The following is a 16,985-nucleotide window of genomic DNA, read 5'->3' as shown; positions in this document are numbered from 1 at the left end:
GTAGACCCTTTGGCTCTTTCATGAGCAGGCACTGCTGTCTTCCCCACTTACAGGTGAGGGAACTGAGGCTCGGAGAGGTACAGTGACCAGCCCAAGAGGTCTCAGCTTATGAGTAGTGGTGTCGGGGTCAAAGCTGCGTCTGTTTAATGCCAGTGCCTGCTCTTGATCTCACTAAGCCATCGTCCTTTGAAAGCACCCTGTAGCCCACCCGCTTTGTGTCCCTGGCTTCCTGAGGGCGGACTCTGAGACCCTGCCTCCTCCTCTGATTCTGCTCCTACAGGAGCCTCTCTGGTCCAGTCTGCCATTTCCTTCCTGGTGTCTTCCCTCCCAGATGCTCTGCAGCCTGCTTCTGGGCACTGGACAGTAATTTCTCATACTGCTGGCACTAAATTCGCCACTTGCTTGTTCATGTAAGGATAGACTCTTGTTGGATCTATTTTATTCCTTTTAGTTAAGTTTTATGAACCCGGAGATTAGTGACTACATCTTCTACTTTAGATTGAGGTCACAAGGCTAAACCATTGACCCAACAGATCCTTTAATGATTCTAAAGATAAAGCAGATTTTGTGGACTGAGAGTGAACTTGGTTATGAGGAGCAACCTGGCTTGTCTCTAAGTGTTGGCCCTGTATGAAACAGGGCAGGACTTTCTGGATCCTTTTTCTTTTTCTTTTTCTTTTTTTTAAAGATTTATTTATTTGACAGAGAGACCTACAGAGAGAGAGAGAGAGAGAGAGTGCACAAGCGGGGAGAGCGGCAGGCAGAGGGAGAAGCAGACTCCCTGATGAGCAGGGAATCTGACACGGGGCTCAATCCCAGGACCCCGGGATCACAACCTGAGCCGAAGGCAGACCCTAACCGACCAAGCCACCCGGGTGCCCCTCTAGATCCTTTTAAATTAATTTGATAATGGATGAAGTACAACTAGCCAAAAGATAGCAGTGGTGATCATTGTCCAGCAGGTTAGGGTTGTTCTGGATGCTGGCCCTAGTGGGTAAAAATAATGAAATGACAAAGTCCGTTTGCTTTTCCTCACCTCCAATAAGTGGGATGTACCTTTTCATGCAGTTCTACCAAGCGGTTAATTTTTTAAATTCTGGTTTTGAGGAGGCAGGAACTGGCAACCTACAATCCCTACTGAATAAGAGGCAGGTTTCTTAGCTACCTGGGGATGTGCAGGCCCACTGTGTGAATTGCAAGGTTCTACCCTGTGTCTGAAGAACATTATATCTTTTCCTTTCTCCCAAAAAAGCTGAAGACACGAGGGTTGTGGTGCATGGCACTTGTCCTCTGGTGATCCTGCTTTTGTTCCTTGTCTGTATTTGTGCACACTCGTGGTTTTGTAGGAGGCTGGCCCAGTGAGGGGTCCTGATGTGTGGTTTAGTCAAGAGGCCTGTTCTCTCAGTGTAGGCTTTTATAAAACGGCTGAAGATTGGGACGTTGTCTCAGCTTAGCACCAGCGCCCTCCCTCCATGGGCAGAAGACAGATGGTAAGCAGGTGTCTGAATGGTACACTGTGTCCCTGTCATCTGCAGACCTTTCTTTTAAGACTCCTTGCATTTGGATTTCTTCTCTAGTATTTTTTCCTCAAGGCTCTATTTGTTTTGGAAATAAGACATAAACTTTTGGAATGTTGTCATCCTCAGAAAAGTTTTCTGAGGGGCACTTGGGTGGCTCAGTGGTTGAGCGTCTCTTTGGCTCAGGTCGTGATCCTGGGGTCTTGGGATTGAGTCCTGCATTGGGCTCCCTGCATGGAATCTGCTTCTTCCTCTGTCTATGTCTCTACCTCTCTCTGTGTGTCTCTCATGAAATCTTTAAAAAAAAAAAAGAAAGAAAAAAGTTTTCTAAAAGCCAGTGTTTGCTTTCAGCCTTGATGGGGATGTGCTTTGTGCATGCAAGTTGGAGGTTTGTCTTGGGACTAAATTTTTATCTTACATCTAAAAATATATGGAATACATGGAGTCCATGTTTGAAGCAAGATGGTAGAAATCCAGTCTTGTTACAGGAATTAAAAAAAAAAAAAAAAAAAGAATGAATCTCAGTTTATTTTTTACCAGTTGGTCTGGATAGTCCTTAAGCAGAGCACATCTTTCAAACAAATACTCACTGGGCAACTGTCCTTGTTTTCATGCTTTTATTATAGGTACATTTACTATTCTAGTCAGATGTTCCCCCTATTTCCAGTATTATTATTATTATTTTTTTTTTTTACCTCATTTGGCTTATGAGAGTAGAAATGTAACTTCCTGGAAATGTCACCCTTCTTTGCTCTTCGTACTTCTTTTTCTTTTAATATTTTATTTATTTATTCATGAGAGACACAGAGAGAGAGGCAGAGACACAGGCAGAAGGAGAAGCAGGCTCCATGCAGGGAGCCCGATGTGGGACTTGATCCTGGAACCCGGATCACACCCTGGACCAAAGGCGGGCGCCAAATGGCTGAGCCACCCAGGTGTCCCGCTCTTCGTACTTTAGTGTCATGGTTTTTACTCTATGTGGGATACCTTTTAGGACTTTGTCACACTGGCAGTGTGTAGGCGACCTTTGGTGGGGAGATCAGTCACAAGGCTGTCATGTGATGATCCCTGGGAGTAGTGATGAGGGACTGGCACATGGTCCATGGAGCTGGGCCTGGGGAGGACAGAGAGAGTGGGGGAGTGACTGCAGCACCTGGCAGCTGGCTGTGTGTTGTGCCAGGAGGCATCCAGCCCGAGTGTCTGAGAGGATGTTGAGAGGAAGTCCGGGAGAGCAGGTGTTTTGTGGGGAGACATGTTTTCTCCTTTTGCTTCCTAGCAGTGTGTTTTGGAGGTTTGCCTTATGAAAAGAAAGCCCTCATCCCCAGAAGGCCAACAGAATAAGTTGTGTTGTTCCCCTAAAAGAACATTCTAGGGGATCCCTGGGTGGCTCAGTGCTTGCCTTTGGCCCAGGACGTGGTCTTGGGGTCCCGGGATTGGGTCCCGCATCAGGCTCCCTGCACAGGGCCTGCTTCTCCCTCTTCCTATGTCTCTGCCTCTGTGTGTGTGTGTGTGTGTGTGTGTGTGTGTCTCATGAATAAATAAATATAATTTAAAAAAACAAAAAACAAAAAACCAACATTCTAGAATCTGTGCACCTGACAGGGATGTGATTGTGATTGTGTGTATCCTTCTCTTCTCCAGTTCTGCTCCTTTCCCACCTATGTTACAGGAGGTATTTTTGCCCTGGAGAGGGCAGACACCCATGTCCTGCTCCAGGACCACAGCCCAGGCCCTCTGTAACACAAGTCATCCCGCACCTCCTGTTCTCCCCTGGCTTGTCTGGGCCTATTCTCAGATGCGTTCAGGCTGCTTTGGGTGTCCACGTTGCACCCACTGTCCCCTGCTTCCTGGTTGTACCACTGTGTATAGCAGGAAGATTCCTGCTAGGCTGCACCTGCTTGGCAGCAAGAGAGGAGGCTAGGGTCTTTGAGCCCATTAAGTGCTGGGAATGGTGAGGACATGATCTCGTTTAGTCCTTGCAGTCATCCCATAGAGAAGCAAAGCTTTGCTCTACTGATGGAGAACCTGAAGCTCAGAGGGCACATGGCCAGCAAGTGGCAGACCCACACTGCCAGACCTGGGTTACCCCATTGTATGGCGCACCAAGAGGAGCCTGAGTGGGCACACCTGAGGCCTGGATTGAGCTCGTCCTTTGCACCCCAGGGAGGAAGGTAGGCCAGCTGGCACCTGCCCTTTGGGCAGATCGGGTTTAGCATTCTGCCCTCTTGATTTCCTCTCTTGCTGATAAGCCAGAATGTTGAAAATCAAAGTTTGTAGTAGGCCACTGTGTCATGAGCAGGAGGGCTTCTGTGCCCCTAGCTGCCAAGAAAGGGGGGGTGATGTGTTCTCCAGGGTCCCTTCCTGTAGGGAGACCAGACCCCCCAGCTGCTAGAGCAGATGTCAGCATTTCCCTTGGACCTTCTTTGCATGAAGCAGGCACTGTGGGACAGCAGAGTGTGAGACAGTGGTCTTCAGCCCTGGCTAATCATCAGGACCATCTCAAGTCTGGAGTAAAATGCACACACCAGAATGTCACTGTGCATGTTTCATAAGCTCCCCAGGTGATTCTGATGCACAGCCAGGGTTAGAGACCTCAGCTGTCAGTGATGCAGATGGAAAACGTGCAGCACACTTCCTCAGAAAGTCTGTGAAGATGGCAACGGGGAAACGAAGGCACAAGCCAGTATTCTTTAGAAGCACTCAGCTCATGCTTACTGTGTGCTAGACACACTTCTAAGGGCTTTACAAATATGAACTCATTCAGCCCATGTAACAATTCTGTGAGATGGTTGTGATTTTTACCCTCTGTGAGGCAGAGAGAGGTCAAGTAGCAGCCAGCTGACCAGCAAAGACAGAAATCCTAGCAGTCTGACTCAGGAGTCCAGCCGGAGCTCTTTGCTGTGTGGCAGTCTGTGTCTGAACCATGTGGAGAAGAGGTAGTCCCCTGCTAGGCCAGTGAGCTGCAGTTACAAAGTCAGATGGTAACATGGGTTGGGGGTGCGGGTGGGGGTGGGGGTGTCCTGTTTTAATGAGCATAATTCTGCCGTGCTGTGGGAACAGCGGCGTCTGCATAAAGAGCAGTTAGAGATGAATGTGATGTGTGAAGGAGACACACCAGGTATGATTGTCAATTCTGAGTGGAATTTGGAAGGCCCAGGCTTAGGCTGCCTGCTTTCTGTAAGTACCCACAAGGCTGTTTCTTCATGGCAGTCCTTCTGCTGGGCCCTGACGAGAAAGGACTGGACAAACTTGACAGGGTCCAGCCCTCAGGAGAGGAGATAGACTCTAAGCAAAAGCATAAGAGACTACATGACTTTTCTTTCTACATGTGACTAATTCTCCTTCCTTTCTTGGGGCCACCTAGTTGGCTTTGTTCCATAGCCTCAGATCAAGGCATCACTGAAATGAGGACAGAAGGATGTGTCACCTTCCACTTAATATCAGGCTCTGACCTTTCCTGCTGAATGAGCATGCATAAGCACAGTCCATGCTATTGCTCATGGGCAAGAACTTGGTTTTTAGTCTACTGAATGTGCAGCATGGTGTTTGGTCCATGTTCGAGCATTGGCTATGCGTTGGTAATTACACATAGGAGGTAACCACAGTCATAACTGTGAGCCTGGTGGCAGCTGCAGCATCAGTGGCCGCCCTGACTTAACCTGTTTGGAGGCCAAGTTTATGTCAGCACAGGGGAGAGTCACGCTTGCAGTGCAGTAAGGAGCCATTTGGGACCAAATAAACATGATCATTTCCTCCTTGAATGCAGATCCAACTGGCTAGGGGGCCAGTTAAGAGGTCACCCACCACAGGTGGGGGCCTGAGTGGTAGACCCATAGCCCGGACCAGTGGTGACCTCACTTGTGGGGCGTAGGCCAGCACAGCTGCCAAGGTGTCTCTTGCAATGAGAGTGAATGCACCAAGCGTCCTCCAGGACAGCTTCCACATGTTCTTCTCTTTGTTTTGTGAGCACTTGGTCAGTGTTTCGTAGGAACCGGTATCCTTTAACTGAGATGGTACTTAGAGCAAGAAGTGACGTTTGCTTTTCCTCCCTGCTTCACTTCCTGCCTCCCTTAGCTGCTGGAATGTGGTGGGAATTTGTTCGACACCATCTGCATTGCCGTGAAGGCTGCTCTCTTCAACACAAGGTAAGTCTTCCTGGGAACAGCCCCGCACAGAGCCTGAGCAGACACTTATGATGAAACACTTGGGACAGGTGAAGCTCTCAGCACGGGAAGGTAATGAGGGGCTTTAGCATGAAACATGGTGGCACTTCATGGTAAGCTCCAGGTGCGTATATTTCTCTATTTGTTCTTTATGTTATTTTCATAAGTAACCATGTCTCATGTAGAAAAATACCAGGGAACCACAGACAAGCAAAAAGAGTGGAAAGCAACCACAGATTAACTGTGAGATTATTGGATAAAACTGCTCAGGAGCATGAGTTTTGCCTGTTGTGTAGCCTGCTAGATCCCCAGCACCGTGAGCAATGCCTGACACATAGCAAATGCTCACATATTCCTTGACTGGACACAGGAATGTTCTGAAAGCAGGACAGCAGCCTACTCTTGGGTTTAAGAGCAGGAAATGGTTCTGCCACTGTGGTTCAGCTTCCCAACCAGCTGTGTGCAAGGGACATGGCATTAAGCAGTTTAGGAGCTGGCATTTCCTCTGACTGATCATACAGACTTCTCCTCTTCCTTTTTTTTTTTTTTTTTTTAAGATTTTATTTATTTATTCATGAGAGACACACACAGAGAGAGAGAGGCAGAGAAGCAGGCTCCATGCGGGGAGTCTGATGTGGGACTTGATCCCAGGTCTCCAGGATCACACCCTGGGCTGAAGGTGGCACTAAACCACTGAGCCACTTGGGCTGCCCGACATCTCCTCTTCTATGCACCAGCTTCTTGAAGGAAAGTTGGCAGCATTTGAAAATAAATATGCGGGGCAGTCTGGTTGGCTCAGCAGTTTAGCACCGCCGTCAGCCCAGGGCATGATCCTGGGGACCCAAGATCGAGTCCTGTGTCAGGCTCCCTGGATGGAGCCTGCTTCTCCCTCTGTCTGTGTCTCTGCCTCTCTCTCTCTCTCTGTCTCTCATGAATAAATACATTAAAAAAATCTTTTAGGGCAGCCCCGGTGGCGCAGCGGTTTAGCGCTGCCTGCAGCCCAGGGTGTGATCCTGGAGACCCTGGATCGAGTCCCACGTCAGGCTCTCTGCATGGAGCCTGCTTCTCCCTCTGCCTGTGTTTCTGCTTCTCATTCTTTTTCTCTCTCTTTTTTTTTTTTTTAATTTTTATTTATTTATGATAGTCACACAGAGAGAGAAAGAGAGAGAGGCAGAGACATAGGCAGAGGGAGAAGCAGGCTCCATGCACCGGGAGCCTGACGTGGGATTCGATCCCGGGTCTCCAGGATCGTGCCCTGGGCCAAAGGCAGGCGCCAAACCACTGCGCCACCCAGGGATCCCTCTCTCTGTGTCTCTATGAATAAATAAATAAAATCTTTAAAAAAAAAATCTTTTAAAAAAAGAAAAAAATATATTTGGGCCAGGATTTTCATGCCATAAGAGAGCTTACATTAACGGAATGGGGGTCCTAGGGTATAGAACATGAAAATTAGAGACTTCTAGGGCATAGTCTAAGGAATTAATTGGATAAATGAGCAAGGGTATTATTTCTAGGGTGTTCATTGCAGCTTCTTTGTAATGGTAAGAAGTTAGGAACAGCCTGAGTATCCTAACACAGGGGATTGAACTCTGCCCAGCAGCCTATTTAGGGGTTTGTTAATACAGAAAACCAGACACTAACCATGATCCTCTCATCTCATTTGTTTTGTTATATTTTACTTTTGGCAGTTCTTATGAATATGTCTGGATGGATGGATAGATAGATATGTATATTCCCAAATGGACATTGTGATGATTTTCTAGTGCTCCTATTATAGGTGACTTAATATTTATCTATATTTTAGAGGTCTTCTATGGTACATTTAGACTACCTGTGTTATTCAAAGGGAAGTTAAATAAATTTAAGTCCGACATTGCAGGATGGAATATTTGCTGAGAATGAAAGCTGTATAAGTCCCCCACCCTGAGCAATGCCACTAGACTTGGGGCTGAGATCAGTCAGGAGGTGGGCCTAGTACTCGTGTCCACAGTGGGGCCCAAGCACCTATGCCATTGCAGCAGCCTGTGCTGGGGTTCTATTGGAGAAGAAAGGAAGTTGCCATCTGTTGTGCCTTGAGCTTCAGAAATCACTACCCATCTGCCAGCTGGTTTCCATGGGCACTAGGAAAAGGAAAGAGTAGAACCAGACAGGCTGTTTAGCTGTGGGGGAAGTGTTGGGCAAACTGTACATCAGGATGGTGAAACCCAGCTGCTCAGGTTGGGGAGGACACCTGTTGTGGGCATAGCCATCAGTCTCCTCCCCAGAACAAGAACAGCCCTACTGTAGCAAGGAATGTGGCTATGTGAGGTATTGGGTCCTGGTACATGGAAAGACGTTTTGGAGAATCCATGTCATTTAGAAGAGGAAAGGCCATTCTCAGCCCTTCAGCTGAACCAGGTTGGGGCCAAAGTATTAGGAAGATGTGTGTGTGTGTGTGTGTGTGTGTGTGTGTGTGTGTTTGCATACACTCATTTTTTAACGTACCAGTCAGAATTCAAACTGGTTACCTGACTTGCTCAAATAGAATGTTACTTAATACTTAACACCTAGGTGCCCCTGACATGGAGGCTTTGAGCTAGGGCAGACCCTAGCAGGACCCCTTGGTTCCTGCAGACATTCCCTGGCTGCAGCTCATCTGCTGTGGATGTGGCCTTGTGTAGGGACAGCCAGCAGGGCTAGACTCATAGAGAGCTTTTGTTAGAGGAGCAAGGCAAAGCACCAACACTGTTTCCATTACGTAGCTGAAAGGACCATCTCTTCCTTCCTGACTCCTCTATCCCAGATGGGGATGGATGGACTCTACGGGTTAAATGTGTTTTCCAGCACCCAGCTCAAGAAACAGAATGTTGCCAGCCCTACCCCCCAGAAGCACTCTCACTATCCACCCCCATGCAATCATTACAGCCACTGAGGATAACCATTGTCCAACAGTAGAATGGTTTTGTACTTGATATAAATGAAATTACACAGTGAGTTCTCTTTTGTGTCTGCTTCATTCACTGAGCATTATGTTTTGAGACATCTGTATTGTAGCCTGTAGTCTTAGTTTGCTTTATGCTGCATGGTGGCCCATTGTGTGACTGTGCCACAATTTATTTATCCATTCTACTGTGGATGAGCATCTGGGTAGTTTCCAGGTTTTGGCTATTCCAAACATGAACATTTTTGTATTTTTCTTGCACATATTTACCCACTTCTGCTGGATACGAGTGAAAATTTTGGATCATGAGACATGGCTATGTTTGGTTTTAGTAGGTACTGCAAAACAGTTTTCTAAAGTGCTTTTACTAGATGGTACTCCCACCAGCATTGTATAAGCGTTCCGGGTTGCTTCACATCTTTGCCAACTCCAGTTTTTTTGGGGGGCAGAAAGGGGTTTATCTTTTTAGTATCTGCCATTTTGGCATATGTCCTAGTATCATATTGTAGTTTTAATTTGCATTTCCTTGATGAATTTTTAAGTTGAATACCTTTTTGTGTGTTTGTTGGCTACTTGAGTAGCCTCTTTTATGAAGTCTCTGTTCAAGTCTGTCTTTTTGCCTATTTTTCTGTTAGGTTGTTAGTCTTTTATGTTTGGTAGGAATTTTTTTTTTTTTACCTGCAGTAGGAATTTTTTACATAATATGTCAGCTCCTATGTATGCACACATGCACACACACACATTTGCAAATATTTCTCCATTCTGGAATATCTTTTCAACTTTTTTTTTTTCTTTTTTAGATTTTTTTATTTATTCATTTGAGGGAGACAGAGCAAGTGAGAACATGAGCAGGGAGCCCAACATGGGGCTCAATCCCAGGACCCTGAGATCATGACCTGAGCCAAAGATAGAGGCTTAACCAACCAAGCCACCCAGGCACCCCATCTTTTTAACTTCTAAATGATGTCTTTTGACAAACAGAAGTTCATATATATATATTTTTTTAATTTCAAAACATTATATAGAAAGAGGGCCATTGAGAAAATGATTTATTCTGCCTAGAGGTGATTATGCTCTTCTGAAAGTAGTACATCAGCCTGAGGTGGGAAGATTGTTTCATTTCTTTTTTTTTTTTTTTTAATATTTTATTTATTTATGACAGATACAGAGAGAGAGAGAGAGGCAGAGACACAGGCAGAGGGAGAAGCAGGCTCCATGCACCGGGAGCCCGATGTGGGATTCGATCCCGGGTCTCCAGGATCATGCCCTGGGCCAAAGGCAGGCACCAAACCGCTGCGCCACCCAGGGATCCCGATTGTTTCATTTCTAATATCCATTTAATCAAGATGAAAAACAATAAGTGCAGCTTGTATTCAGAGGGTCTGGCCAATGAAATGACACAGATCATGTTTATCCCTTTTAGACCACACTGGAGAAGTCCCCAAAGGGGAACTTCTCCACTAGCTTATATAGCTCTTTCCAGAATAAAGAATGTTAGCTATTAATGTTTTCTTAGGCCTCAGGCTTTTTCATCAGTCTTCAGCAGCACTTTCTAATACTTTCCAGAACGTGGTCTTCACTTACATGGGTCTAAATATGTTAATTTTGACAAATGTGTATCTAAATATGGAGCAGATGGACACATTGATGGTATTTATGGGCAGAGAGTTCTCAGTGGTTGCCTTGTGGTGACCCATGCTTTATTTTCATCATTGCTTTATCTTCATCATCTGTTCACCTGCCAGCATGTTGAAAGTGGAAAGGTTGGTCAATTTCAGAGAAAATACAAACACACCTACATTATTCTTCTTCGGTTTTCTAGTTTCTCTGCCCTTGCATAGGCAGGTGCTATTATGCTAGCCGTGGTGTGGAGCAAACGCTGCTGTGGGGGCTAGAAGGCCTGAATTTAGTCTTGGTTCTAACAATCATTAGTGCTATGACCTTGAACAAATAATTAAATCTCATTCAATAAATGAGTCCCTCCTTGTGTAAGATAGTGTGGTAGACTCTAAGGATGGGGAAATGAGTACAATATTGACCATAGTTTCATTTGTCTTATTCTGTCTTTGGGGGAACATAACTGAATAACAGACAATTAAAATGTCCAGCTCTGGGATCCCTGGGTGGCGCAGCGGTTTGGCGCCTGCCTTTGGCCCAGGGCGTGATCCTGGAGACCTGGGATCGAATCCCACATCGGGCTCCCGGTGCATGGAGCCTGCTTCTCCCTCTGCCTGTGTCTCTGCCTCTCTCTCTCTCTCTGTGTATGTGTGTGACTATCATAAATAAATAAAAAATGAAATAAAATAAAATGTCCAGCTCTGTTTCATTCCTTTTTTTTTTTCTTCAGTGAAATAATAATAAACACAAAAGCAGTAAACTCTAGAGGATTATCCAAATATATGATGTTATTTTATTGTAGCTTATTCTATAGGCACACATAATTTTCTGTATTCAGAATACCTTCAATGCAAAGGCTTCAAATGTCAAAAGTTTCTGGTTAACAAATTTCTACATGGAAGTAACAAGATAAAGACCAAAAAGAATCTCATGTAATAACTTATCACATTCACTAACAAGTCCCTTATTTCCCTTGTATAATTTTAGTATGAAGGGATTCACTTTTAGGTTAAGATTCTTTGCTTTGTTCACAGATGGCACAATATAAAAATCTGTGCAGTAGATTTCTTCAACATGATTGAATCTATTGTTTTTTTTCCCCTTATTGTGGTCTTTTTGTGCCCTTTTTGTGGTCTCTTCAAGAAATCTATTGTCTACTCCAAGGTCATGAAGATGTTTTTAATTTTTCTTCTAGGAGCTATATTTTATCTTTCCTCTTTCTCTGTAGTTTATTTGGTATGGATTTTGTTTATGGTGTGAGATAGGGGTCATTTTTTTTTCTCCATGTGCATATCTGATTGACCAAGGATCATATTTAAAAGTCCTCCTTTCTTCAGTGCTCTGCAGGATTGCCTGTGCACTTTTCACAGAGATGGTAGAGATGAGAATGATAAAGTACAGGTGGGGTGTGACTTTATCTTGTAAGATGCAGGAATTCTGACTCCTATTCTCAGTCTCAAGAAAAAGAAGTTTTCTTTCTCCTCACAGTAATTGGGAACTTTATTTGTGCTTCTGCTCCTAGGATACCAAGAGTTCGTGTTTTAGAGGATGAAGAGGGGTCCAAGGACATTGAACTCTCAGATGACCCTTATGACTGCTTCCGGCTAAGTGTGGAGAATGTCCCTTGCATTGTCACCCTGTGCAAGGTATGTGGTTGTATCTGATGGTTTTTGAATTCCTTTTGGGTCTCCTTCAATCCCAACCCATTAAGCTTATTTAATAGGTTGAGAAGTTTTAGTGTCACAAACCATGTAGAAGTAACTTTAATCTAAATCTAGTAATTTGGTTATATTAGAAACCACTATATGAAGAAAAAAGAAACCACTACATGAGCAGCTCTTTCTTTTTCTTTTTTCTTTTTTATTTATTTATTTATTTTTAAAGGATAGTCACACACACAGAGAGAGAGAGAGAGAGAGAGGCAGAGACACAGGCAGAGGGAGAAGCAGGCTCCATGCACCGGGAGCCTGACATGGGATTCGATCCCGGGTCTCCAGGATCGCGCCCTGGGCCAAAGGCAGGCACCAAACCGCTGTGCCACCCAGAGATCCCACTTTTTCTTTTTTAAATTGGAAGCTATGATGGAGTCCCAGGAGTACAGGAGTGAGTTCATAGTAATAGTAGCCAGAATTTGTTAAGTTCCTCCATACCAGGCATTTCACTAAAACAGCCTGTGTGCGCATTTCCCTTAATTTCCTCAATTCTATGGGGTCTAGGCTGGGTGAATAATAATAGGGAGATTGAAAGGTGAACACTGTCCCCTCTGTAGGCCCCAGCGTCCACATCTATGAACTGAGGGGTTGGAGCAGGATCTGGGTATCTATTATGTCAAGTGTGTTTTTGTTTTTTTTAAGATTTTATTTATTTATTCATGAGAGACACACAGAGAGAGAGAAAGGCAGAGACATAGGCAGAGGGAGAAGCAGGCTGCATACAGGGAGCCTGATGTGGGACTCGATCCTGGGTCTCCAGGATCATGCCCTGGGCTGAAGGCGGTGCTAAACCTCTGAGCCACCCGGGCTGCCCAAGTGTGGTTTTTACATTAACGCAGAGGCCTGTGGAGCCTAACCCGTGGCTGATGCTGTTGTGTACTGAGGCCTGTTTTGGCTGAGACTATCCCTGATTCCACATAGGATTCATATAAAAATAGGACTGAATGAGTCACATTTAATTCCCCTGAAATCACTTCCTGAACCTGGGGTATGGGGAAGCATTGGGAGTGACCAAAGCTACCTACACTTGACTCATTATTGAGCGTGCCTCTTAGCTTACACCCTCTTGATTCATCTTTGTCGTCAGTGAAACATCTATGTGGCTTCACATGCCAGTTTCTTCCCGCGCCCCTCTGTTGGAGACTCTTAGTAGCCTTTGACTTGGATGATCTTTGAATTATGGATCTCACCCCATCCCCATCCCATATTATTTTCTCATGCTTTTGTAATTCTGCTTCCACAGTGGTCTGTGATAGAATTGTTGAGCATTGCTTTAGGTGTTTTCCATATGAGTACAATCTAAAATAAAATCTTGAATGGCAGTACGGGTTCTTCGCTGGTGTAGATATTCCTTCACAAAGGTATCAAAGGTGGGGATCTGGGATGTGTATTACCCATTTGTGTACTCTGCCACCCTGACTTTGCAGATTGGCTATCGGCATGTAGTGGATGCTACTCTTCAGGAGGAGGCCTGCTCCTTGGCCAGCTTGTTGGTGTCTGTGACCAGCAAGGGAGTCGTGACATGCATGAGGAAAGTGGGGAAGGGCAGCCTGGACCCAGAGAGCATCTTCGAGATGATGGAGGTGAGGCTCTGACTCTGAGGCAAGTGTTGGCACCTGACCAGGAGTGCTTGCTGGTTCTTGCCCCCTCGATTGCACCATGGGAATTCTCCTTTTGCATCCTTGACCCTAGACTTAGAGCTTGGAGAATAGCTGGTATGAGCTGGTTGTCTACTGACTTAGCCAAGGGTGGAGGTGGTGAGGGCCCTGGACCGGGAGGTAAGGAACCTGTCAGTAATTGTTCCTTGTCCTCTCCCTCTCTGATCTCACACTTCCATGTCTCTGGATGAAAGTGTTGTGCTGATAATATAGAGTCACTTGTAACTCCAAAATCCTTGGCTTTTGTGATCTGATGAGGGAACTGGATTCCTGCCTGACTGCTTCCTGTCCTTTGAAGGGAGTGAGTAAAGGTGGAGCCAGGGGCTGAAGGATGGCCGTCTCCCCACTTCTTCATAGGTCTAGAAGTGTTCAAATGGAGACAAATGGGAAATCCTTCCAGCTGCCTCAGGGTGGATCACTCCCCACAGGTCTCAGGCTGTTTGACCACACCGACTATTAGGGTGCTTTCCAGCTTAGTGCTGATTGGTTGATGTGTGTGTGTGTTCCTTACTGGCCTGAAAGCTCCCCCATGGCAGGGACCACCTGTGTCTTCCCAGACTCATCTTCCCCCACATCCACCTTGACTTTCCAGAAGTCTTCGAAGACCCGGACACAGCCCTGCTGAATTACTGGGGACAGAGTCAGCTGGACCCAGGTTTTTTGCTTTGGGTAACCACAGCTCACCCTCTTTCTTCATTCTTAGAAATAGTGACTTTTCACTGAAGACGTTAAGCATTTAATGTCCGTTTTCTCTTCTTATCGTCTTACTTGAAAGCAAAACTGGGCAGTGTATATGGTGTCAAGAACTCAGGCATGAAGATGTACTGCCCCACTGTACATCCTGGCCCTGGGCCACAGCTCGCTCCATCTCAGAGGGAGTGTGGCAGCAGTAGTGGTGCCTGCCGTGAGCGTGTTGTGAGGAGCCAGTGAGGGTGTGGAGGTGAAGCATATGGCACAGTGTGGGCCTGCCCGGAGTACTCAGGAAACGTCTGAGTGCTCTCTTCAGCTCCCTGAGCTCATGTGTCTGTAGCCGTGCGTGGCAGTGGTATTCTTCATGGCCGGTTGGTTATTTGGTTAGTTTTTTTTTTTTTTTTTTTTTTAACAAAAACACTTAAAATACTTTATAAGTTCTGCCAAAAGCTTCTCTAGAGAACTGGCTTGTCTTAGAAGGAGCTCTTTCCCCACCCCCTGGAGAATTTTATGAGAATTCCAGTGTGTAAAACAACAAAAGTGATAAGTAATAGCGAAATTTTATTGTGTGCTTAATGTGTGTCTGGTACCCTGTTTTTAGTGCTTTAAATGTATTATGTCATTGAGTCTTCAGCCATCCTTTGAGGCAACTACTATTGTTATCCTTAATTTTATAGACATGGAAATTGAGATGTGTAGCAGATGAAGTAACTTGCCTATGGGGTTCCCAGCTCATAAATGCTGGTGCTAGGATTCAAACCCAGACGGTGTGCTTCCAGAACCGTCCCCCCACCCCCTGCAGCCACACTGAGCTATTTTCACCTTATACACCAGGTCTGCTGTAGCTGCCGTGGTCAGAGCTCCATCTGGTGAGCCGAGCTGCATCCTCCTCTGTGGCTCCATGAATGAGGTCTACAGACGCTGCTCAGGGGAACCATAGCCCCATGGCCCTGTGTCACTGCTCTGGCCTCATAGGGATGCACTAATCCAGAAGTGCCTCTTGCGATGCTTAAAACATTGCGGTGGCTATGCAGGCCACTTTCCCAAACTCTACCATCACATTCAGACCTCCCAAGTCCTGATGTCCCGTCTCATCCCCTCTTATCCTCACTCCCCACTTTCATTTATATGAACAGTCAGTACCCTTATCTGATTGACATTTTTTCTTTCTCTTGTGTTACGGTAAAATAAATCTTTCCACCGTCACTTTGGCCCTTCAGCCTGACTTTGCATTTCATACAATTGATCATTTCCCACTTTTAGACTAAGATATTTTCGTATAAGTTTCCAATAATATCTGGAGTCTCATCCCGTGTTACAGTTAGGGGCTGGGGATAGGGTCCCTGTAACTGAAAGATTGGGGCGGGGGTCTAGGCCTGGAGATCTTCCTCGCCTGACATTGCTGAGAATGGAACCAATGGCGCAGTTGAATTAAACTGCTATGGAAACATAGAAGACTCAATGACATGGAGACTTGTTGGTTCATCATAGTCTTAAAATGATCTGTGAGCTCCGAATAACAGTTTCATAAAGAAAGATTTTTTATATATTAGTTTTGTTTTCAAGTGTTTCCATGTGGCTCCTGTGTCAGGCTATTTAGGAACTCTGTGGGTCGTCTGACCTCTTGACATGTCTCAGTTCCAACATTCTGTTCCTTTAGCATCTCTGCATGGCAGCAACGCCTAAGACCTGATCCCGGTGTCAGCTCAGTCCCATCTGAGCTGCTCTGTGTAGAGATTTGGTGGCAGGTGAATGAGAAACTGCTTGTTCAGATGTGTCCCCAGAACCGTCTATTCCTTCATTAGACAGACTCTTGATTCCCCGTGGCCTCCCTCTGCCTTCTCACTACAGTACAGTGGGACTTGGCAGTACCAGGACCAGATTTGTGTTTTGTTTTTTTGTTTTTTTTTTTTTTCCCCAGGACCAGATTTGGTTGACTGTTTTGCTGCTTGTTGTAATGGCAGCAGGAGTGCTAAGCATGAGCTAATGGCTGAGGCTGCCTTTGCTGCTTCCTGCTGGCCGCCTGGGGGTGGCATTTTTTTTCTTTGTTTTTATTTTTAGTATGAGAGTTTTCCAGAATGTATCTGTTATGTTGTTGTTGGGGGTTTGTTTTTGTATTGATATGGTCCATTAAATAAAAGCCCTGTAAGGCAGATGGAATGTGTACAGTTGGGAATGGCTAGCAGGCATAGAGGGAAGCTTCCCTGGCCAGTGTGTGTGTCTCACCGGTGGGTATATGCCTTCTTTTGTCCTGCAGACTGGCAAGCGAGTGGGCAAGGTGCTGCACGCCTCCCTGCAGAGCGTCCTACACAAGGAGGAAAGCCTGGGGCCCAAGAGACAGAAAGTTGGATTCCTGGGGTGACTTGCACATCAACACAAATGTGAGGTGTTTGTTATTTTGCTTTTCCTCTTAAGCCGCAGTTTGTATATATTTTTCTTATCTATTATGAATTTGAGCTGCCATTTGTACCTGTAAAATTAAAGTATATTTTCTAGTTTGGTTTGGTACGGCTAGAGTTCTTCAGCAATAATCCAAGATGCCATTTTGTGACCCCCTATAAAGTCTGGCCCTGGTCTAATGAATGATAACCAAATCCAGAGATCTGCTCCCAAGGAGATTTCTCTGGCCATGCCTCTCCAGTGAGGCTCATTTATCTCCTGCTATAGGAATTCAAAGCAACAACAAAAATACTAGAATAAGGACCTAC

The 16,985-nt window shown here is 45.5% G+C and overlaps 1 protein-coding gene across 1 annotated transcript in view; it reads left to right on the top strand.

Moving 5' to 3' along the window:
* EXOSC7 (exosome component 7) overlaps window positions 1-16,775 on the top strand; it is a 35,757-nt gene extending 18,982 nt beyond the window's left edge. Inside the window, exons 5-8 of the mRNA XM_025458235.3 lie at window positions 5,592-5,662; window positions 11,740-11,863; window positions 13,357-13,512; window positions 16,535-16,775. Coding sequence (XP_025314020.1) covers window positions 5,592-5,662; window positions 11,740-11,863; window positions 13,357-13,512; window positions 16,535-16,639 — 456 coding nt within the window. The 3' untranslated portion in view covers window positions 16,640-16,775. The remainder of the gene's footprint in view (window positions 1-5,591; window positions 5,663-11,739; window positions 11,864-13,356; window positions 13,513-16,534) is intronic.
* The last annotated feature ends 210 nt before the right edge of the window (window positions 16,776-16,985 follow it).

Source organism: Canis lupus, chromosome 20 (assembly GCF_003254725.2).
Source record: "Canis lupus dingo isolate Sandy chromosome 20, ASM325472v2, whole genome shotgun sequence".
Classification (NCBI taxonomy): Eukaryota; Metazoa; Chordata; class Mammalia; order Carnivora; family Canidae; genus Canis; species Canis lupus.
This window is presented reverse-complemented; position numbering and strand designations above follow the sequence as displayed.